The sequence below is a fragment of the Crotalus tigris genome, unplaced genomic scaffold, assembly GCF_016545835.1.
Source record: "Crotalus tigris isolate CLP2741 ecotype Arizona unplaced genomic scaffold, ASM1654583v1 scf7180000018371.15429387391:27106975, whole genome shotgun sequence".
In the NCBI taxonomy this organism is placed as follows: domain Eukaryota; kingdom Metazoa; phylum Chordata; class Lepidosauria; order Squamata; family Viperidae; genus Crotalus; species Crotalus tigris.
This window is the reverse complement of record NW_024096970.1, coordinates 26,047,492-26,071,848: the sequence shown is the minus strand read 5'-3', so window position 1 is coordinate 26,071,848 and position 24,357 is coordinate 26,047,492. Positions and strand designations below refer to the sequence as shown.

At 35.8% G+C, this 24,357-nt stretch overlaps 1 protein-coding gene across 3 annotated transcripts in view; it reads left to right on the top strand.

Annotated features, from left to right (window-relative positions):
• The window catches only part of NUBPL (nucleotide binding protein like), a 73,837-nt gene that overhangs the window by 42,787 nt on the left and 6,693 nt on the right, over positions 1–24,357 (top strand). For all 3 annotated transcript variants that reach the window (XM_039351885.1, XM_039351887.1, XM_039351886.1), the window contains 3 exons: positions 661–754; positions 4,420–4,505; positions 22,321–22,441. In XM_039351885.1, the coding sequence (XP_039207819.1) occupies positions 661–754; positions 4,420–4,505; positions 22,321–22,441 (301 nt within the window). The remainder of the gene's footprint in view (positions 1–660; positions 755–4,419; positions 4,506–22,320; positions 22,442–24,357) is intronic.

Here is a 24,357-nt window from a genome sequence, read left to right as displayed (position 1 = left end):
GTTACCTGCATCGTCCAAGCCAGCATATGAAGCTTATTTTAACTTTGGTGAAACTGAGTGCTATTAAGTCTTTCTATTTTTGAACACATAATTTGAAAATCTGACTTGAATATTGATTAATATCAAGAAGTTGTGAATGATCATCCATAACATTGCCCAGAGCCACTTGTCTGAGATGACAGCTATGAAGTGAATAAATAAATAGAAACATGTTAACTGATTATTTCACAGAAAAAATCTTAAGCTGTCCTACTTTCATGATGCAAATGAAGAACACTAAAGAAAAAGTATAAATCAAAATGACCCACTGGAATTGTAAGGAACAGAGGCAATCAGCTACTTTAACAGAAGCAGTAAGACTACAAGGAAGGTTTCCTTATAGGTTTCCTTCCTATGTGGGTTTGTTGCACTCTGGTGATCGATTCAATTTTATCACTGATCAGTTTAATTGGCATCTAACTGCAAGTCCCTTTCTCTTTCTTTTTCCAGCAGTATTACTCATTTCTGTTTGGATCTTTTTAATAATAATAATTTGTGATGTTGATTCCAAGCAATAGAATTTATCTGTAAGTTATCTCCAAAGGTGTTAAAAACTACAGGGAGTTTGACCTTGATGTTTAAGGTGAATTTCCTCCCCTAATTTATTTATACCTTTTCTAGGTTGACTGGCACCAACTGGATTACTTGGTAATTGACATGCCACCAGGGACAGGAGATATTCAGCTGTCAATCTCACAGAATATTCCAATTGCAGGTATCTTTGGTAGTTTTGCAAAGTAGTTTAAGCAGTGCAACTGGGTGCATTTGAACTATATGGCCAGAGAGAAAGGTTTTGTTTGGAATCTGTGAGGTTGCTCCCCTTTCAGCATTTGCTCACCATAATCTATGAATAAAAACCATTGCAATCAAATAATGTCTTTGGGGCAGATGAATCTATTCTTGCTCTTTTATTAATAATGTTATTAGTTTTTTTTAAAAAAGAAACAAAGTTAAAGGTAAACAAATAGAAATAGAAAATTAGAAAAAGAAAACAGCTTGGAAAGAAATAAAAGTGTAGAAAAGAAAAAAAAGAAAAAGTAAAGAAAATAGGAAAAGAATGATTTCTGACTTTCTTTGGTATAAACATAGATATAAGAATACATCACACTCTTATTCTAACATTTGTCTACATTATTTCAATTATATCATATAATACTAATCAAATCTCCAAACCAGCTTTTTATTTCTTTCAGTTTCTCACAAAAATCCAATAATGGTTTCTAAGTAGAAATAAAATTTGCCAAATCTTTTCTTTCGTCAAGGTTGCTAATTTCTCCATCTCCGCCAACTTCCACCAACTTCCCTATCCATTCTTCCATTGTAGTTTTTTGTAATTCCTTCCGCCTTTTAGCATACATAAGTCTCGCTCTTGCTATCAAATATAAAAAAATGTTTCCATTTATTTGTTCATTAAGCCCCAAAGAAAACCCTTGGATTTCAATTGTACATTCCACCTTTAAAACCTTCTGCACCAAAACACATACTGTACTTGATCCCAGTATTTTTTAGCTTCTTGCATGTTAACCAAAGATGAACATATGTTCTCTCAGTTTGATTATATTTCCAACAAATCATTGAAATTGCCTTATACATTTTTGACAGTTTATCTGTTGCCATATATCAATGATATACCGTTTTTCCAACCCTTTCTTCTACATACTCTCCCATTGGTTCAACTATATATTATATCCAAAGTTTATTGCTCATTTTATCATATAATTTTAACATGTTTGTCCTGTTTCCAATTTCAATAGAGTTTATACATCTTAGCAATAATATGATCATCATTTATACAGACCTCCACATCAAAATCAGTGTTATCCTTTTCAGATTCAGAACTCTTTATCCAGCTTAATTCTTTCCATTAATGAGCATAGGGAAACCAATGGCATGTAAAATCTTCTAATTCCACATTTTCTCTGTTTTTTAAGTTAAATTCTCCTTGAGAAAAATTTAACAAGTCAGCATAGGTTAAATATTTTTGTTTAGATATCATTTCCCTTCTAAAACAGGTTTCTTGTGACAACATAAAGGGATTGTAGGAGACAATTTTGCCTTATATCTATTCCAAATTCTCAATAGGGCACATGTAACATAATGATTTTTAAAATCTACATTCACCTTGACTTTATCATACAGCAAATAACCATATCATCCAAATCTTAAGTCATGACCTTCCAGCTATCACTCCTTCTTCCATTCATATAGTAGCATCCCAAATGTATTCCTAATACATAGATTTTGTAAATGCACTATAGGTAATCCTCAAGTTACGAATGTAATGGAGCCTGCCAATGAAATTTGTAAGCTGAGGAGTCGTAGGAGTGAATCACGTAACTTGAATGTGATCACTTCCTTCTTTCGTCCACACATTTGCTAATTGAATGCACAGATCATTAAGTGCACGAAGGTAACTCAGGATGGAGAAGGCCATGGAGGGTGTAGTGCTTCCGACCACCCAAGGCCTCCCCTGATCCACTGAGATATCTCATGCTTCCCTCCCCCTTTCCTGCCCAACCAGATCACTTTCCTTATGTAGATCTCGATGATCAAGAGAGCTGTCTCCTCTCCAGCCTCTTTGCTGCAGTTTTGCCTTGAGCAAAGGCTTGCTGAGGCCCACAGGGATGAGAGATTGCATCCCTATAGGCTCCAATCATCTTTGCAAAAAATCTTTGCTGCCAAGAACGGAGACCGGGAAAGGTGCATGTGTCCCTCTGGGCCTCTGTTTAGGGTGGCAAAGGTCTTTCCTCAAGGCCTTTGTCACCGAGAACGGAGGCTGGGAGGGGTGCTCCATTCTCATCGGCAAAGGCCTTGAGGAAACGCACTGAAGGCCTGAAGCACTGAACCAGGCCAAGAAACCAAAGACTTGCTAGATCTTTGCAAGGTGAATATCCATAGGCCAATGCCTTTGGAGATCTGGGGGGAGGGTGGGAAATAGGCAGAGAGAATGTTGCTGTGCCTCTGTGGGCATTCATAAGGGTGAATGACTACCATGATGTTACAACATTCGTAACTGTGTCGTAAGTACTTGGGTGGGGTTAGGTCATAACTTTGAACGGTCGCTAAGTGAACTGTCATAACTCAAGAATTGCCTGTACTTGGCATGGGGGGAGTTGTCAAGTGAATTTATATCTAAATTATAGATATGTCTATGGGAAACTTGCAAAGAGGATACGAGTGTAGTAGCACCTTTACTATTCCTTCTAAAAATATTTTATTAGAAAATATTAGAAAAAGAGGAATGAATTTTTGTTTATTAAGATTGTAGAGAAAATTTCTTTAATAGTATTGTATACCGCAACTTATAAAGACTTTCAGAGGTTTGTAAAATGAAAGCAAATTTTGTTTCATATTAAAACAAGTATAGCTGAAGCTACCTCTTGTTCATTAAATCAATATTATAAAACTGAAAAAATGTTTTGGGTTACATTTCTATATAGAACAATATCTCAAGTCATAGCTGCTAATTTTAAAGAGCAAAATGCTTTCATATTCATATATCTTCCAATGTTTTAGGAAGAAGAGGTTGATTCTTGTTCCTCAGTGAGATTGTTCTATATTTGCTCCTCCCCTCCTAAAATGTTGAGAATCACTGGAGAAATAAAGTTTGGGCAGGATAAAATGTTTTGCTGTAAAATAATGAAAGTTCCTACATTTTGTAAAAAAGTATTTTTAACTGACTAAATACAAAAAACAAGAAACAAAAAGAAAAAAGAAAAAAATACACAAAAAGTATATTTGCAAACACATACATATAGAAATATTAAAATTCATCTATATGAATCTATGTGAATCACTTCTGCAAACCACCAAATAGTTGGAGCCATATGTTTCTGTTTCCACTGCTGAACAATCTTTTGATTTTATATTCATTTTCCATGTCCAAAAGTCAACTCCCATATGATTGAGATAGTTTGTATCATGGTCACTTTCAAAATGAGGTAATATATTTAAATAGAATAGCACTTCCATTGTGTTTCAACAACATAAATACATTATAGCCATTTCTGAAATATTGTTTCTTATTGAAAACAATAATAACTAAAAATCTGTTAAAATTTCTGTTTTTTAAAAAAAATCTTTCTTCTTTTTTATTGGGTAAATTAAAAAAAAAAAAAAAAGCAACGTCCCCTTCCACAAAGTTTGCTTTTGGAGTTGAGTGAATTTTTGCAGCAAATGGCATTAAGAGTTGTGGGAACCAGGGAAATAATTGGCTACTCTGATACATGTGAAATGATACACTTTTTTTGTAAAGTATAACCACCATTAATCTTTAATTAGAAGTCTATTTTCTGAGCCTATTAAAGGTTCTTCTAGGAATTAAAGTACCCGAATGAAACAAAACAATATTGATTTTTCCTGGGGTTTCTTTCTTTCTAGGGGCTGTAATTGTGTCCACTCCACAGGATATAGCTTTATTGGATGCACATAAAGGAGCTGAGATGTTCAGAAAAGTGAATGTCCCAGTAAGTACATATTATTTGACTGCTAGATTATGGATACATTTTTAAACTAAAAATGGGCAATCTAGAACAAGATACATTTTTGAAATAATTTTTAAATTATTCCTAGAATAATTTCCTAGAAAATATTCCTAGAATAATATCCTAGACAACTCTAATATATAAAAGCATTGATTTTGATCAAATTGATATTAATTAATTGCCAATTAAGCTTAATTGGTATTATTTAGCTGTTGATTGCATTGTACCCAAGTACTATCCTTGTTGTATCCTTCCTTACTATGAAAGTAATGTCACTTGTTTTTGTATCTTGAGTAGTAAATAATATGATCTTTTCACTGAAAGTGTCCAGTCAAATTCAATCAAGTCCATTTCAATCCAGTGATGCTTAAGATGTTAGTATGTGCAGTAGTCAATTCGTGTAGTCTTTCACTGTTTGGATTTCCCCACATTTCTAATTCTTATATTCCAAATCTTCACTATAATTCTTTCTTTGCAGCTTTGGATTTTCTTTTCATGTATGGTAGAACAAATAATTAGGCTTGCCAAAGACTTCAATATAACCACATCGTAAATATCAAAACTGTTCCCCAAAATCCTTAGCTCATCTTTAGTCAAATGTTGAGTACTAAACACTATCAGTCACTTTATATTGCTATCCATGTGGTTTCTTCAGTAAAGGACTATTTCATCGTTGCTTTCTCCTGCCATAGCATGACATAATGCCTTTGCTATTGTAACTAAAATGATCAGACGCTCTGGATTCTTCCTATATCATTGTTGCCTAATATAGGTCCCTATATTGTTTTAATTGTGCACTTAAAAATAATCTTCATGACTTGATTGATGCCTTGGATTATGTACTCTAGGTCTACACTTCTCACGTTCTTTGCTCACACCTCCCAAGAACATCTGGCTATAATAAAACAGCCTAGCAAGTCATGAGATAGATGGTTCCATACTCAGCCTGTTTTTGTATTAGAATTCCAGTGCCACAAACATAGAAAACTGCTTTTACATACATGAGTTTTAGGGAGAAAGGCCTCAGGTAGTCTACACCTTTAGCAGACAGACAGTACAAACAAAAATGTAGCCAAAAATCAGCCAAGAGTTTTTCTGTGAATATTGGTTTTTTGGATTGTCACATGAAAGTTCTATTAAGCTGCTTATTCTTTGGAAGTCAGATCTGGGAATAAAGAATTAATAAATTGAAGCCAATTCAGGCGAAGGAAGAGGAAACAAAGGAATTGTTTGTCTCAGGACTCCAGGATTGAATTCTTAGTTCCTTATAATGATTACCCTGCTACATTGAGAAGAAGGCAAAAACACTGACAACTTTGTAGCCCATCAGCCAGGCTGGTAATGAGCCAGCAGCAGCTGCTCAAATAGCAGAGCCAGGCTGAGTAGGGTACAGTGGCTTATTAATCACACTTGGGTTTACGTGGGCTAATGACCGAGTGGCCACCTCATATATTTTTCCTGGTGGCTGGTGGCCTTCTTTGCATTGGCACTACATCTGTGCTACGGGTCATCAGTTGTGTGTCAGTGTACACATGCACAATTTAAAGGAGTATAGTCTGGTTATGTTGCTTTAAATCTCTCTTCTAATTCAGTCATACATTTATTTCCTTAACATCTTATTCTGAGCAATGATTGTGCATTTCCTGCACTAACTACATAGCCTCACAAGATACCATGGCCTGTTGTATGGGAGCCAGTGATCTTCAGGGAACTCAGATATCCTACCCCAACTTTTTGACTATTTTCTGTAAAACCAGTATACTGAAAATGCAAATCACTCCATATGCTGAATACTGCGTACATGTCAGAAAACCACTGTAGTTTGGTAGCAAGATGTTTGAATATTAATTGGTGAATATTTAACAGTTCATCAAAATGTCATGTAACTACAGCCATATTTAGAATGGAGGCAATTGCAATTCTATTAATGTTTTATCTTCCTTTAATGTTCCTGCTGTTGTCATATCAATTTGTCTCATCTCATCAGATGTTCACGCCTTTGCAAATAGTCATCTACTGATTAAATGTTTTTGCTACATCAAATGCCCATCGAAATTTTGCTGGGCAATGTGCTTTTTGCAGTCAGTTTTTGTCAAGAAGATCCCCCATACTCCATGTCAATCCAGACTTTCAGGCATATCATACTACTTGACTGGAGTTCTACCTTAAGGGAATAGCCATTGGCCAGTCTGTATGCTTTTCAACCAAAGGTCCATGTTTATTCTATGACATCTCATTTGAAAATACAGAAGCCAATAGAATGGGACAACCGTAGAGAAAAGAAAAACAAAAAAGGTGTGAAGAAAGGGAAGGGAAGAAACAAAAGACATTGACTTCCGACTCTCTCCGTTTCAGTAAAATCAGACATTAAAATCAAATCTCAACTTTTTTACATTTCTATAGTAGTATGCTCTAGCCATTTCTGTATTGGCAAATCTAATTGGTAGTCTAATCTAAAACCCAAAATCATAATATCATTTTTTTTCCACCTCAGGCACAAAGTCCAGAAGCAATTTCCAAGTAGAAACAAAAGCACTTATGTTCTTTTCTTTTATCAGCACAGTCAATTTGGCCATCTCTGCTAATTCCATCAGCTTTTGTAACCATTCGTCCATGGTAGGAATCAAGGCATCCTTCCACTTTTGTGCAAAGAGCAATCTTGCTGCCATCACCATATATAAAACCAGAGTTCCAAAATTTTTTCCAGTTCTCTTTCCATTAGACCCAGAAGGAAACTTTCTGGTTTAATCTTTATGTTCACTTTAAGAATTTTCCATTTTATGATATCTCAAGGAAGAGTTAGGAGAGATTTTTGTCTGAAACCAATCACAAAGAAAGTACATTTTTTCCAAATTGTAGACTAAGTCTCTTTTGTCCATAAGTTTTGTACCACAGAGATTTTGAAACCATAGAGAATATCTGTACATTTATGAGCAAGTTCATTTTTCCAGTGCACAACTATTTTGATAAGACTAACCTTGCACAGAGATGTTGGCCACTTAAAAAACAAGCAAACAATTATTCTGGTTTGTTCCAAGTCTAGGGAATAAATGTTGCTGAATATTATAACATAGCAAATAAATAAAATAGTTTGACACATTAATTGTAAATGTGCTGTTTATTGAAATGTAGTTTTTAGAATCCTAAATGCACAGAAGTAAAAATTAGACTGAAATTCATAGATGAATCAATATGTAAAGAAATGTATGTTTCTTTGGAGTTAATATTGAGAATACTAAGCAAATGAGGATTTAAACTTGAAATTTAAATGCCATTTTAAAGTTAGAAGTTAAAAGAACATCCTTAAGGACTCAAGTTATCACTCCAGTAGTAAGGTGCAAATTAAAATAGTAAGGTGCAAACTAAAGGCTACCTACAGGCCTAGAGCTTTCAGTCTTTGCCCTTAGTGCATAAAAATGTGGTTTGCCTGCTGAAAAATACCAATTATAAAAGTAAAAAATAGAAAAGGTCCTTCGGTATTATATATTTTTAATGATGAGTTCACCCCTGGAAATATATTGCTCCAGATGTCATACCAGAAATAAACCTATATTAGAATTGCTGGAAAATTTGTTTTGACAGCACAAGATAGTATGCTAGATTGGAATGTAATCCAGAATATGATGAGTTTTTCCTCATACACAGGAGAAAAGATGGGTACAGTTTTATTTCCAGTACTGTTAAAAAGTTTTGATATTATTGTATGAAATACTAGGCCATCAGGAAAAATGGCAATAATTATATTCAGAAAAGTGGGGTGAAATAATCTAACATAATAATCTAACATAAATAAAGTGTGAAATGAAAATAACAATTTTTCTAATGAAATTTATAAACTGCCTTAGCCTCAAGAACTCATGTAATGTTATTGCTTTTTGATTTTGTATTTTATGGTTTAATTTTTATTGTTGTATAACTATAATTATATCATGGATGTTTTATTCTTATGATGGTAACCCACCAAGAAACTTTTAACAGTGGTAGGCAAATACAAACAAACGGAATACATAGATATAATCTAAACAATGGCAATATAGTTAGTGCAACATACAGTATGACTTTGATTCTCCAGCATGGTGCTTGGGGCCATCGTGTGTCCCCTGACATATTCTTGGTAGTCAACTTTCTTTCATTTCCCCCCCCCCAAGGGGCGGGGGAAGAAAGTTTGCATGATGCAAAATAAAACAAAATCAAGCAAAAGTTAAAATTTCAGAAATGCCTCTGTGCCCTCAGACATCCTCAAAACAGTTTTAGAAAATAAAACAGTGGAAGATTGGAGCCCAGAAGTGTACTTGCCTTATGGTAAATGAATGTTTGTAATTGACAGCACCTGCCAAGGCAACCATTTTGTTATGAATATGCCCATTCATAACATGCTTTCAATATAAATATAAAAATATGACCACTTTCTCACAATAGTGACTCCTATGGGCATAATGGGATTAAAACAACAGCTATAGAAACCTGTGACCTGTGATGCCTTTAATCATCATGCCTGATGTGCTCATTAGCCCAAGCAGCTTGGGGAATCTTGTTCTAAAGTTTAGAAGGATTAATGTATAAGCAAGCTAAATATGAATAAAATCAAGCAGGGCTGCAAAGTAATTCAACATCAGTGAATACACACACACACACATACATACACATACACACACACACATATTTATATCACAAGTACCATATGTTCTATTTTATAATATTCTATAAGCAAAATGCTAAGATTCCCAGTTTAAATAGATCTCACAGTCAAAAATAGACAATTTGAGAAGACAGCAGTAGGAGCAGAAGCTTTTTTTCTGGCTTTAGGTTTTTGGAAAGATAATGATACCCTACTCTAATGTTGTTGAAACCCAGCTTGTTCACAGATCAAAATAGACTTTTTTTCTGCAATTAGCTTTCATCAGAAATAAGAAACAGAAGAGGTGATAACTTCTGTTGGCAGAGCTATTGGCATTTTTGAAGTTAAAAAATGAAAAAAAAAAAGAAGATACCATCATTACTGCATCAAGAAACTGCTTAATAAAACCCATTAAAACCCATTAAAAGGCTGTTTATCTTTTCCAGTTCTGCACAGAATTACTTAGAGTATCTGGTATCTGGGACAGAATGTCCCTGAGAACAAAACAGAAGCCTCATTATAAAATAGCTAAGACTAAAAGTTAATGGGACCTCTCTAAAAGTTATGTTGCAAGTCAGTTACAAAGATTTGCATTCTCCTAGCTTTAATGCAAAAATGTAAGCATTGTGCTGGACATGACAGATGTATCCTGTCTACTATACTTGCCAATTAAGTACCTTTAGGAATGCAGGACTTGAATACAGTGACATCTGTATGCTTTATAATGTGTTCTTTAGTAGCTGGTACTGACAAACATAGTTTGATATTAATATGAAACTGTTTTAAATAATGTTACTGAACTTTGTCTAATCCCTTCTTATATTGGTAGCTGCTACTGGAACCCTGTGGTATTAGGTTCTGTGGTTAACAGATTGTTATAAATTCTTAATCTTTTACCATTCATCCAAGGGTCTTTTACCCATGTAAGAGCTGCATGTTAGTTCAACATTTATCAAGTTATTAACCACTGTTTTGTTTGAAGAGTCCATTTGAGAGCTCTTCACCATCCTTTTTTCTTTTAAATACCCTTAATAATGTCTTCTAAGCAAATTTGTCTACCTCATTCCTATCTTCTCATTGATAATTGTGCCTTTCTTATAAACAATTAATGTATTTTTAAAAGGATTTTGAAAGCATAAACAATAACTGAAATTGTGAAATAACAAGACTTCGGGCATAGTTTTAATGGATCAACTGTAGCCGTCTGATAATCTAGTACACAATTGCCAATAAATAATAATCATTTATCTGATGAATAATTAAATTTCACTAAGAGTACCAGATCTCCTAACCAGCTCCAGATGTCTCCATATAACTACTGTAAATCATTTAATTTTTTTTGTCTCTGCTAAGGCTTTCTTGAAACCAAAATAATTTTGTTAGGGTGGTGGTGGTGTCAGTGATGCAACTTTGTGGGACAGTACATTTTGTCATTATCTCCTCTTCCACCAATATGCCATCATTTCACTTTTATAAGCTTTAAAATCTGACAAAGAAATGGTGGCAAGGTGGATGGCTATTTACAAATAGCCTTCCCTCATATATCAAAGCAACATGGAAGGAGTGTTATTAGCAGTTAATGTTATTTCTTGTTATGATAAATGGAGAATAAAAGGAATTGATTAATCTGGCACACATGGGTTCAGAATAGGGGCATGACTGAATATCTTTCCTTGTTTTTTTCCCTATTCGACAGTCCAATATTCACCAACCTTTCAAGCTGGTGGATATGAAGACAACCACTATTTGGCTTCAAATGCTTTACAACAGGGTTGTCTAACCTAGGCAATTTTAAGACTTGTGGACTTCAACTTCCAGAATTCCTCAGCCAACACATGCTGGCTGGGGAATTTTGGAGTTGAAATCCATACGTCTTAAAGTTGCCAAAGATGGACACCCCGGCTTTAGAAAGTTAGAGGGGTGGAAATGGTAGTTGTATAGAAATGCCTTAAAATGGTATGAATCATTCACATAACAGGTTTCTTGAACAAATGCAACTTATTATATGATAGCAACTATTTTGCTACTTAAAGTGAGCTATGCTAACATGAAAGTTGGAATTAAGATTGCCGGGAGAAATATCAACAACCTAAGATATGCAGATGATACCACTCTGATGGCAGAAAGTGAAGAGGAACTAAAGAGCCTCTTGATGCGGGTGAAGAAGGAGAGTGCAAAAGTTGGCTTGAAACTCAACATTAAGAAAACCAAAATCATGGCATCCGCCCCTCTCAATTCCTGGCAAATAGATGGGGAAGAAATGGAGGTAGTGACAGATTTTATTTTTCTGGGCTCCAAGATCACCTCAGATGGGGACTGCAGCCAAGAAATTAAAAGACGCTTGCTCCTGGGAGGAAAGCTATGGCAAATCTAGACAGCATTCTAAAAAGCAGAGACATCACCCTGCCAACAAAAGTGCGTATAGTCCAGGCCATGGTTTTCCCAGTTGCAATGTATGGCTGTGAAAGTTGGACCATAAGAAAGGCTGAGCGCAAAAGAATTGAGGCCTTTGAACTATGGTGCTGGAGAAGACTCCTGCGAGTCCCTTGGACTGCAAGGCGTTCAAACCGGTCAGTCCTAGAAGAGATCAACCCCGACTGCTCTTTAGAAGGCCAGATCCTGAAGTTGAAACTCAAGTACTTTGGCCACCTAATGAGAAGGAAGGATTCACTGGAGAAGAGCCTAATGCTGGGAAAGATTGAGGGCAATAGAAGAAGGGGACGACAGAGAATGAGGTGGCTAGATGGAGTCACTGAAGCAGTAGGTGTGAATTTAAATGGACTCCAGAAGATGGTAGAGGACAGGAAGACCTGGAGGAACGTTGTCCATGGGGTCGCGATGGGTCGGACACGAATTCGCAGTTAACAACAATGCTAACGTGTTTTGCTGCTTTCTCCTAAAATGTATGTGAATGAGATAATAAGCATTGATCTGTAAATATGGAATTCTTTGTAAAAGTTGAATATTCACCAAATTTTGTCAGATTCTGATGAACTAAAGTCTGTTTCTGAAATCTTTGTATTTCTATGAATATGGAAACATGCTGTTCAACCTAAAGTAGCATGTAGGTCACAAAACCCGATCTGCAAATTGAACGTTGATGAGCCCAGGGAAGTTACATAAAGAAATCTGTCACCATAACTATTCTTTTGGCTATGTAAACCAAAACTATTATGAAAATATTTGAAAAGCTAATTACAGAAGTTTGGTAAATAATGACTAATGTAAATAACATTCTTAAAGAATAAATAAACAAAGAAGGGTGTGTGTTGGGGAGGTTGATATGCATGTGACAGGATCAAGAAATCCCTCTCAGAGCAGGGGTATCCAATCTTGGCAACTTTAAGACTTGTGGACTTCAATTCCCAGAATTCTGGGAGTTGAGGTCCACAAGTCTTAAAGTTGCCATGGTTGAACAACCCAGCTTTAAAGTGTCTAGGGTACCCAAGTCTGATCTGAAAACCAGATGAAAGTGTGTGTGTAAAAGTTTCTTTGCTGTATATATGACCAGTGCAGACTTACATAGCATTGTTTACTGTCAGGGATATGCTTGATAGTTTTCACTACCCTGAATGGGAAAACCTATTTTAAAGAGGAAAATGACTTGTCTCTTTGGCTAGGTGTATAGGTGCAATGCCAACTGTTTAAAACACCTCTACTTATGTGTGAATTATTGCCCCCCCCTCTGGTAAGTCATGCAGATGGCTGTATACTGCTGCAAGCTGACTCAGATTTTGCATACTAATTATATCTGTTGTCTGTAGTTTGATGTCCAATTGATATATATATAGAGATTTCATTGATGTTGTTTTTGCCTTATACTAGGTATAAGTGTATTGATTATTGGCAAACTGCTTTCAAACCCATTGTTAGTTTTAACTAAACACTGGAAGGATTTCCTCCTCCTAAAGTTACTGCAGAAATAGGAAAAAAAAGCATATTGGGAGTTACATAAATTATTGTCCCAACTTGTCAACCTGAGAGCCAGATCCTGAAGTTGAAACTCAAATACTTTGGCCATCTAATGAGAAGGAAGGATTCACTAGAGAAGAGCCTAATGCTGAGAAAGATTGAGGGCAAGAGAAGAAGGAGACGACAGAGAATGAGGTGGCTAGATGGAGTCACTGAAGCAGTAGGCGTGAGCTTAAATGGACTACAGAAGATGATAGAGGACAGGAAGGCCTCGAGGAACGTTGTCCATGGGGTCACGATGGGTCAGACACAACTTCGCAACTAACAACAACTTCTCCCTACAATAGTGAGGAGAATCCCACATTTTCACCACTGCTCTTTGTGTTCTGCAAGTTATACATTTAAACATGTATTTTTATTATTTATCAATCAGTATTTACAGGTATCTTTGACTTCTAGCCATTCGTTTAGTGACTGTTCAAAGTTATAACGGCACTGAAAAAGTTTTTTATGACTGTTTCTCACAATTACGACTGTTGCTGCATCTCTGTGGTCACAGTGACAAGCAAAGTCAATCGGGAAGCCAGATTCACTTAACAACCATGTTACTAACTGAACAATTGCAGTGGTTCACTTAACAATTGTGGCAAGAAAATTCATAAAATGGAGCAAAGACAGCTTCCGGTGGGAGGCGACGGCGATGGCGGCTAGCTTTTAGCCGTCCAGCTGGGGAAGTGTCAGAGCCGCGGAGCGCAGCGCGCATCAGCTGGCCCGCGGCTCGGAAATCCCTTCCCGGGCAAAGGGAAGGGATAGAGAACGCAAGAGTAGAGGTAGAACCCCTGAACCCCCTCTGGATTTATTTCTAGAGGGGGTGAAAGGAGTGTTCCCTCGGAGCTCTTGCTGATCTCCGCCTCCCAGCTGTTTTTGCTTCCTTGGAAGCAAAAGAAACCGCCGCTTCTATCTCCGTGTTTACAGCATTTTGGTGAGTAATTTTTAAACGGACGGAGCAGTTTAAAGGACTTTTTCTTATATTTTAGGTGTTTATTTTTTTATCTTTTGATTTTTACTATTTTTCCTCCTTTTCTTTGTTATACTAGTGAAAGGACTTAAGATGGCGTTTTGAAAGTGTCGGAGTTTTTTTTTCCTTTCTCTTTTGTTTTACTTTCCCTTTTTAAGGATTGTTTTTTGCTTTTGCTTTTGCTTTTGGCTTAGAATTTTTTTTTTGAATTGTTTGCTCTTTTATTACTTATTCTTGGGATTTATTCTGGACTTTTAATGATTATAGTTTGTCTCTTTTTAAAAATTCTTTTTTTCTTTTTTTCCTCCTCCCTTTTTGGCTGGAGGGGAAAGGGAAGTGACAATTGTGCTTTTTAAAATGGCTTCAAAGAGGCAGCAGCCTTCCTCAGTACCCAAGGTTATTTCTTCTCCTATAACTTCCACTGCACAGCTACAACAACAATCTAAACATGCACCACCGGCTCAGCCACCACCCTCCCCTCCTCTACCTGGACTTTCAGTGCAAGAGGTTAGAGGCATAATGGGAGAGATTGTAGTTCAAATGAGAGAGGAAATGACTCAATTTGTTTCACAGATTAAATCAGAAATTAAATCTGATCTCAAAGAAGAGATAACGGGGATAAAGTCTAAATTGCAAGAAAATAATAATGAATTACGACAAGATATACTGGCAGCTGTTTCAGGTTTGGCTACTGTGGTGGTTAAGCTCGATGCAAGGCTTGAGGAAGTGGAAGACAAAGTTGACTCTTTAGATGACAAAATTCAAGACGTGGAAAGGAAGGTGGACTCCTCACAAGAAGATATTTTGATGTTTCAATACAGACAAATGGAGTATGCTCTGAGGATTAGAGGCCTCAAGGAAGATATGAATCAAGATTTGATGGAGGTGGTTCTTAGTGATCTGGCGCTGGCTTTGGATATGGATAAAGGAGAATTACAGAGAGAAGTAGAAAAAATTTATAGACTCAACTCCTGGATTGCTAAGCAGAAGAATTTGCCCAGAGATGTGGTGATTTACTTTACAAAGAAGTCCCTGCGGAATGAGATTATACAAGCTTTTTACAACAAAAGATTTCAGATTGCCGCCCAAGATGTCATCATTCTAAAGGAAATCCCATCTAAAATTTTAAGAAGTAGGAAAGACTTTGCTTTTTTAACCAATGAGCTTAAAGCTAGATCGATGCCATTCAGATGGGAAATTCCGATGGGTATCGTTTTGAGCCATGCTGGGACACGTTACAGATTGAACACAGTTGACAAAGCTAGAGATTTCTATACTTCGGTCCTGAGTGCAGGCTCAACTTCATCTGGTCGGAAATCTTTGAGTGCTAAGGAACCTGAGCAGCAATCTGAGGCACTAGATTTGGTTTCCGCAGGGATGATAGAAGTGGCAAAGCAACGCCAAACGGAGGCTAAAGAGCAGAGGATGACTCGTGCAGCTTATAAGCGTAAAGAGAAAGAGCAACGTAAAAAAGAGCCCAAAGAGAATTCTCCTGGAAGTGCATCACCGCCGGTGGGAGGAGCAAGACCCAAGAGTTATGCAACACACGTAGCTCTGTCAGAGTTTGATGGTGTCTTCTCCAGGCTGCGTGCCAAGGGAGATGGCAAAGTTTTTGACCTGGAATGTTAATGGATTGAATTCTCCTCAGAAACGGAAAAAAATCTTTTATTATTTGAAACAACATACCAATGATGTTATTTGTTTACAGGAAACTCATATTCTACTTAAAGATCAGAAATATTTAGTTAATGCTCGTTTGGGATCTCATTTTATATCTCCTGCACCTGGGAAGAAAGGGGGAGTTGTTATATATGTCAAACAAAACCTGCCAGCTTGTCTGGTAGAATCAGATCCCCAGGGGAGATATGTGATGATTGAACTTGGTATTTATGGTAAGAAAGTACTTATAGTTGGACTTTATGCTCCAAATCAACAACAGGAACAATTTTATAAACAGTTACACCAAAAAATAACTTTGCTTGATTATAGATCGGTGGTATTAATGGGTGATTGGAATGGTGTCTTAGATACACAAAGGGATAAGAAAGGTTCCTCTCCTTTTCTTAAACAAGCAAGGCTACCTAAAGCCTTTTTTGATATGAAAGAAGACTGGGAATTAAGGGACTATTGGCGGGAACGTAATCAAGAGGAGAGAGACTTTACTTTTTTTTCTGACAGACACCAATCTTTTTCAAGAATTGACTTTTTCTTGATTACCACGGATTTGTATAATAAAGTAAAGAATGTAAAGATTTTTCCTAGATCACTGACGGATCATAGTCCAGTTTGGATGGAGTTGATTCAAGAGAAAGAGGAAAGAAGATCCTGGAGAGTTAATGAAAATTTGTTTAGACAAGAGAAGAATGTTCAAAAACTAAAGGAGTGTTTAAAGGACTATTTTGCTTTGAATATGTATAAGGGGACTTCAATGTCAATGGTATGGGATGCAGGTAAAGCATTTATGCGCGGTGTTTTGATAAAAATGAATAATTTTTATAAGCGAAATCAGACTCAGAAACGTAGAGAACTTGAAGATGAAATTAAACTAAAAGAAAGGGCTTTGATTCTAAATCCTTCTGATGAAAGTACTAAAGAATCTGTAAAGTTATTAAGGTCACAATTTAATATGTTGATAGCAGATCAAGCTGCAACCAATTTATTATTTATGAAACAAAATACATTTTGTAATGCTAATAAGCCGGGGAGATGGTTGGCTTATCAATTAAGAAAGAAACAGAGACTGAGAATAATAGAGAAAATAAATTATAAGGGTAAACTAGTTTCTCAGAAGGAATTAATTAAAAAATCTTTTTTGGATTATTATCAAAACCTATACAAATCTACTAATGTACAACTGTTAGATATAAATAAATATTTAGCTGAGGCAAGTTTTCCTAAACTGACTGAGGATCAGAAATATGAAATTAATGGTTTAATTACTAAGGAGGAAATCGCCTCAGCAATTCAACAATTGAAATTAGGGAAAGCACCGGGTACGGATGGGTTAACAGCTGTTTATTATAAAGCTTTAATGGAGGAGATGATTCAACCATTAAATGATCTTTTTAATGGTATCTTACAGGGTTTAGAGATTCCTCCTTCATGGCGTAGTGCTTTTATATCATTGATTCCAAAGGAGGATCAAGATCTTACTTTACCAAAAAACTATAGGCCTATATCTCTTTTAAACGTGGATTATAAGATATTTGTAAAAATTTTGGTAAATAGGCTTATGAGGGTGGTGCATCATCTTGTGCATAAAGATCAATCAGGGTTTATAACAGGAAGGTATATGAAAAACAATGTTAGACAAATTATTAATCTATTAGAATACTTAGATAAGAACAACCAAGTTCCTGCAGGGCTCATATTTTTAGATGCTGAAAAAGCATTTGACCAACTGAATTGGCATTTTATGCTAAGAGTAATGGAAGAAATGAATTTTGGTGAAAACATATTACAAGCCCTTAAGGTAATATATCAAAAACAAACAGCACAACTTATTGTTAATGGAGGTTTGTCGGAGGTTTTCACAATAGAGAAAGGTACTAGACAGGGGTGTCCTTTATCGCCATTGTTGTTTGTTTTAACATTGGAAATATTATTGATTAAAATTCGAGAGTCTCAGGAAATTAAAGGAATATATGTTAATAAAAAAGAATATAAGTTGAGAGCTTTTGCGGATGACTTGGTTGTTACTTTGTCGCAACCTGATTATTCTGTAGTAAACTTATTACAGTTGATTCACCATTATGGTTTGGTCTCGGGTTTTAAGATTAATGTAAATAAGACTAAAATTTTACCTAAAAATTTGTCGAGTCAGGAGAAGCAGATTTTGGTTAACTCGACGGGTTTTGAGATTGTTAATAAGGTAAAATATTTGGGGGTGATGCTGTCTGTTTCTAATGCAAAACTATTTAAAAATAATTATGAAAGGTTGTGGGTCGGGGTACAGAAAGACTTGAAGAATTGGGAAAAGCTGCAATTATCCCTCATGGGAAGAATTGCAGTGATAAAAATGAATATTCTACCCAAGTTTCTTTTTTTGTTTCAAATGTTACCAATTTTGAAAAATGAGATTAATTTAAATGAGTGGCAGAAGGGTCTCAATAAATTTATTTGGGCAGGGAAAAAACCAAGGGTTAAGTTCAAAATTATGCAAGACTTCCGTGAGAGGGGCGGACTCAAGGTACCAAATTTGAAATTATATTATGATGCGGTGGTTTTAACATTAATTAGTGACTGGGTAAATTTGACAAATTCTGAGATACTTTATCTAGAGGGATGGGATTTACTTTATGGGTGGCATGCCTATTTAATATTTAATAAAAAAATAGATTGGGCTTTTAAATCTCATATTTTAAGAATTTCTTTACTTAGGATTTGGAGAAAATATTATAAAAGTGATTTTAAAGTACCATTATGGGCTATACCTTGGCATGCGATAGAAGGAATAAAAAGAGGGGTTAAAATGGATATGGTGTCTTACAGACAGTTACTTAAATGGGATGGACAAAACTGGCAATTAAAATCACGGGAAGAATTAGCACAAGAAAATTTTACTTATTCTTGGTTCCAATATAGGCAACTACTAGATAGATGGAAGATGGATTGTAAGGTGGGTTTTCTTAGAGAAGATGAAAATCTTATTAAGCAACTGAAGGATCAAAGACAAACCCACATTAAGAGAATTTATGGGGTTTTAGTTGAATTGGACTCAGAAACGGAACTAATTAAAGATTGTATGATTAGATGGGCGCAGAACTTTGGTGAGCCAGTTTCATTGGACACCTGGGAAACTATTTGGGTGAGAAATGTCAAATTTACTCAAGCACAGAATCTAAGGGAGAATTTTTATAAAATGTTTTATAGATGGCACCTTGATCCACAAAAAATGTCTTACATGTACCCTGACGTGCAAACCTAAATGTTGGAGATGTGGTTATAAGGAGGCTTCCTATTATCATATTTGGTGGTCATGTAGAGAGATAAAAGCATTTTGGATCAAAATATGGTGGAATATCCAGAGAATTTTTAGAAGGAGGGTAAAATTTACTCCGCAATTATTTTTGTTAGGTATTGTTACAGATTGTGATACAAAGGAGGTTGTATTGATGTTAAACTTGATCACAGCCGCGAGGCTGTTAATTGGACAATATTGGAAGAAGGAATCTTTGCCTACATTGCAGGAATGGTTTTTTAAAGTAGCTTATCTGGCAGAAATGGCAAAGATTTCGGCTTTCTTAAAGCAACAAACGCAAGAGAAGTTTTTTGCTATCTGGGACAAATGGATAAAATTTATACAATTTAGATTGGGTATACAAAAATATTATATAGCTTTTTCATAAGTTTTATTTTTATATATATTATAGATATCTTTTTTATATATATAAATATAAAGTTTTTAATTTAATTTTTATTTTTTTTATTTTTTTTTTTTTATTATTTCTTAAGCCTATATTCTGCTCTGGGAAGCTCAGGGGGGGGGAAGGGAGGGTTTTTGGGAGGGGTGTGGGGTGGGGGGTTTTTTTTATATGTATTGTTTAATTTTTTTTTTCTTTTGTATATGTTGTTTTTTGTTCTGTATTGTTCTTGTTTTTTTTTTGTAAAATTTATAAAACTTTTAATAAAAAAAAAAAAAAAAAAATGGAGCAAAGACTTAGCAACAGTCTTGCTTAGCAACAGAAATGTTGAGCTCAATTGTAACTCCAGAACCATAAGTCAAGAACCACCTATACAGTATAGTCTGCTATCTATTCAGATTGCCATTCATAAAATAACCAAGGTAAAACAGAAGTGCCAAATAGAATAAATAATACTTAATTTAAAAGTTACATTAATTATCACAATAATGCTGTCCAATAAGCGCTTAAATGACAAAAGATATGATTAGCCTTGAACCCAGAGAAGAGTACTCCAAAGCAGAGTTGCTAGTGCAGGAAAGGCTTTTCAAAGTATCTTCATATAATTATGGGATGCTGAGGATGGTCCCCTTATAGATCTTAACCTTCAGGCATGTACGTTGTTTAGATGTCGGGATCCTAACCCGTTAAAGATTTCAATTTGCAACTCTAGCCACGAACCCTGAAACACTTAAGTCAGTATTCTTTATTATAGATGGACAAATTGATGACAAAGAAGGAATAGCCTCTATAAAGCTTGACATTGAATGTACAACTATAATAGCATTTCCTGCTAATAGTTCTGGGCAGTTTGATCAGTATACTAGAAGTTTAGGTCATGCTTTATGACCTAAACACAATGTTTTCTGATTCCAATTTGGGCATTTAGCTTACACTGACAGTTGTAATGCCTCATCATCCCTATTTGTGACCTTCCCTACCGGTTTTCCCCAAGCCAGGTCAATGGGGACACTGGCAGGGAAGGTCACAAATTGTTCTGGTAAGTCCCCAGCTTCCCTTCCTTTACCTGGCATGGTGTCCTGCTTACCTTGGCTTTTCTTTGCTCAATCACACAGCATGGCAGCATGCTTCCCCCAGCCTCTCTATGGTCATGTATTGTTTACTCCCACCCCATGGCACCCCCATGCTCCTTACCTGGGATTCCTTATGCTTCCTACTTAGCAAACCATATGTCCTAAATTACAACAGCAACTGAGACTGCTGGAATTTTTGCTAAGTGATACAGACACATGATGTCATGCTTTATGACTGCATGCCTAGCAACTACAAATCCAGTTTCAATTGCTATCATAATCCGAGGACTACCCATATATGCAGTATACTAGCACATACTCAGAGTGAATGTACTGCAGAACAATTGTCTATAACAGCCAATATTGGGGAAGAACTACCCATGGGTTTGCTTGGACTGGACTTCAAAATCTTTTCCTGTTTTTTTATTTTGTGTAGCTGGGATGAACACCCAGTGTCTAACTTCTGCTTTCCCCAAATAATGTACATAATAATTGTTCTTCATCATACATACATAGATACATGTCAGATTTCTTGGAGTGTATTAGTCCATTGTACTTGAGGAAGAGGCCATTGTACTTGAGTCTAATAGTGCAAATATACTTTTGTGTGTGGCAGGTGCTTTACTATAATCTAGACCAAGGGTAGGCAACCTTGGCTTTTTTATGACTGGCTCAGGAATTCTGGGAGTTGAAGTCCACGAGTCATAAAAGAGCCAAGGTTGCCTAGACCTGATCTAGAACCAGAAAAGTAGTAAACCAGGAGAATTTAATATTTTAGGTGAATAAGTTTAATATAAAGGTTGAGTGCTGTTTTGACTGTTCCTCCCCAAAATTTGGCAAAGGGTAGACATTTTAGTCACCATTATCAAATAAGTTAGCTAGATTGCATATAACAGATTCTCTATGTTAATCCATTTACCATTTGAAATGCTACATCTAATATAAGTACTGTCAATAACATAGTCATTTTTATGGCTTAAATAATTAAGTTAATTGCTCTTCAAATGTGCCTTTGATTTGTAGAGAGAATAGAAAAGGCTGAGCTACCCTCCCCTTCGGAGTATTAGTGAATATACATTTTGAAGAGCAGAAATAATGTTGCTCATGTTTTCTTTCTTTTTTTTATTACTTTAAGATAATAGTGGCTGCTGCAGAATCCAGGCTAATTTAATGAGCAATCAGATCAATAATTTTGGCAACTCCTATATACAACTGTTTTAAAGATACAAATTTGGGAATAAATGCCATTGAACAAACCAAGGTTATTTCTAAATAAATGTTCATCTGATTAACTATTAAGGTCTGCCCATAAAAGACATTTCGATAATAGCTCACTTGCTGTCATTTTTTGTGTTCTAGACTGACAGTTACTGATTTTTTACCTTCTTGCTCAAATGGATTATAATTTATAAACAAAGGATTACCAGAACCCTACAAAGGAAACTGGCATTTCCCTAGGATTGTTGATCAGGGAATGCTGGCAAGTAAATGCCGGCGTATAAGGCGACTTCCGCGAGCGCTGAAATCAGCGCCAAAGACGGTCGTCTTATACGCCAAGTCGTCTTATATGCCGGAAATACTGGTAGTTTCCGGCATATAAGACGACGTTCTAGGAATGCGGCCCGGCGATAAAGACGGGGGTCGTCTTATACGCTGGGTCGCCTTGTACGCCGGCATATATGGTACTCTTTTTTTTAACTAGGATATATTTCTGGGTTTATTTTGAAAAAATTGGATAAGTTGATCTTTTAACTTACTGTTTCTATAATATTAAATCTGTTTCTGCTTTGTTTTTGTTTAAACAATTTGCCAGGTATTGGGCCTTATACAGAACATGAGCGTTTTTCAATGTCCAAAATGCAAACATGAAACACATATTTTTGGAGCTGATGGTGTGAAGAAATTAGCCAAGACTATTGGTATAGATGTTTTAGGTAAGAATATGTGGTTTAAAATAAAACCTGTATTAGACAAAACAGGATGCAATATAATTTTTCATTAGTATGTATTGATTTTAATGAAACTAAATATGAATTGTAGAAACCTGGATTGTGCTGCTGCATTGTGTTTATTGCTGCTACTCTAATATATGGAATATTCATATCCATTATGACTATAAATAGTGAAAGAATAAGTGGTCATTAAATGAGAACTACCCATCATTACATTGTTTCATTCAGATTGGAACTTAGAAGCTGGTAAAATAAAGGCATAAAATACTTTCAGAGAAATATTGAGGGCTGACAGATCTGGTGGATACCAAATCTATCTGTTTGGTGAGTTAAGCTGTCTTCTGGAAGAGTACTAAAGATTCCTTGTTTGAAAGCTATTTTGTGTTTTACTGCCAGCATAAACCATTTCCCATATTAGAGGAAGTTCCTTATTTACTTCACAAACAAGTATCCATTTATATCTGAAAGCAAATAATGACAAGGAGTGACCTGTGCTAAGTGTACAATCGAGATTCTGCTGTAAGATTTATAGCATATATAGCAGCTGTCCCCCAACCTTTTGGTTGCCAGGGTCTGGTTCCGTGGAGGGCAGTTTTTCCATGGGGGGGGGAGGAGTGGTGTTAAACGCTGCCCGAATCCGCATGTGTGCTGATAGGGCTTTGCTCATTTGCGCAACCTAGTTCATGGTAGGTTGCAGACCAGTACCAGTCTGCAGCCCGCAGGTTGGGAAGCCTGTTATATAGAATGCTATAAGACAGGAGTGTCATACTGCCGGCCTGTGAGCCGGACGTGTCACCAGGAAACTGTACCCACTCCATTGCCAGCAATGGAGAAAAAGCTCCAATACGTCGCTTGATGTCATGTGACATTGCAAGTTTGACATATCTGCTATAAGACAAGAGACAAAAAATTATAAGCACTTCCAACATCCAACCATTTTAATCTGTCTAGCTGTAGTAGAAGGAGTATTTTCAAAACTGTTTGACCTTGTTACCAGTTCTTGTCATCATTTTAGTAAATCATTCGTTGAGAAACTGACAGGTGTTTTATTTTAACCTAAAATTGACTTAACCTCCTCTACTATGTTGCTTATTTGTAATAGCAGCACCAGAAGATTGCTGGCCATGCCATTACAAATGCAGCATCCTAGACCTAATTTCCTTGCCCACTCATTAGAACAAATTATTTATAGAAACTTTTATCTTTAAAAAATTTTCTTCAGCTGAGTTGGGAATGATACCTCTTTTTTGTGCTTCTCAGTTTAGGTGTAGCTTTGATTTTACAATCTGTTTTTGCATGATGATATTATTTAAATCTAAAAAGTTAATCTTCTACAAAGAATTTTTAAAACAAAACAATTCTGAGTATTATGCAGTTTTTCTTTATTTCTGTGGCAATATTTCTATGCCTACTGAGTAGAAAAATTCAATATACAGTTAACAGTTGGGAGGAAAAATTAATTAAATATCTAACTAGCACTTAAATCAGTAGTTGTCTGATAACAATAACACTTTCATTTTGGTGATTAAATATTTAAGCATCTGTTTGAATATGGATTAGAATGTTATACTACTGGAAATCAGTAGGGAACGAGTTGCAGTGCTGAAGAAATAATGTGTTGTGTGAAGAAGTTGTATACTGGAACATTTTACTGTGGATTTATTTTTGTGTGCATTACAAAAAATAACATCTGCTCAGTAGGGAGTTGGACTTGATTTTTACATAGCAAACCGCCAAATACATGTACAGTAACTGTGTAACTGTAAGAGGGATCTAGGAGTCCTAGTGGACAATCACTTAAATATGCGCCAGCAGTGTGCTGCAGCTGCCAAAAAAGCCAACACAGTGCTAGGCTGCATTAACAGAGAGATAAAATCAAGATCATGTGAAGTGTTAAT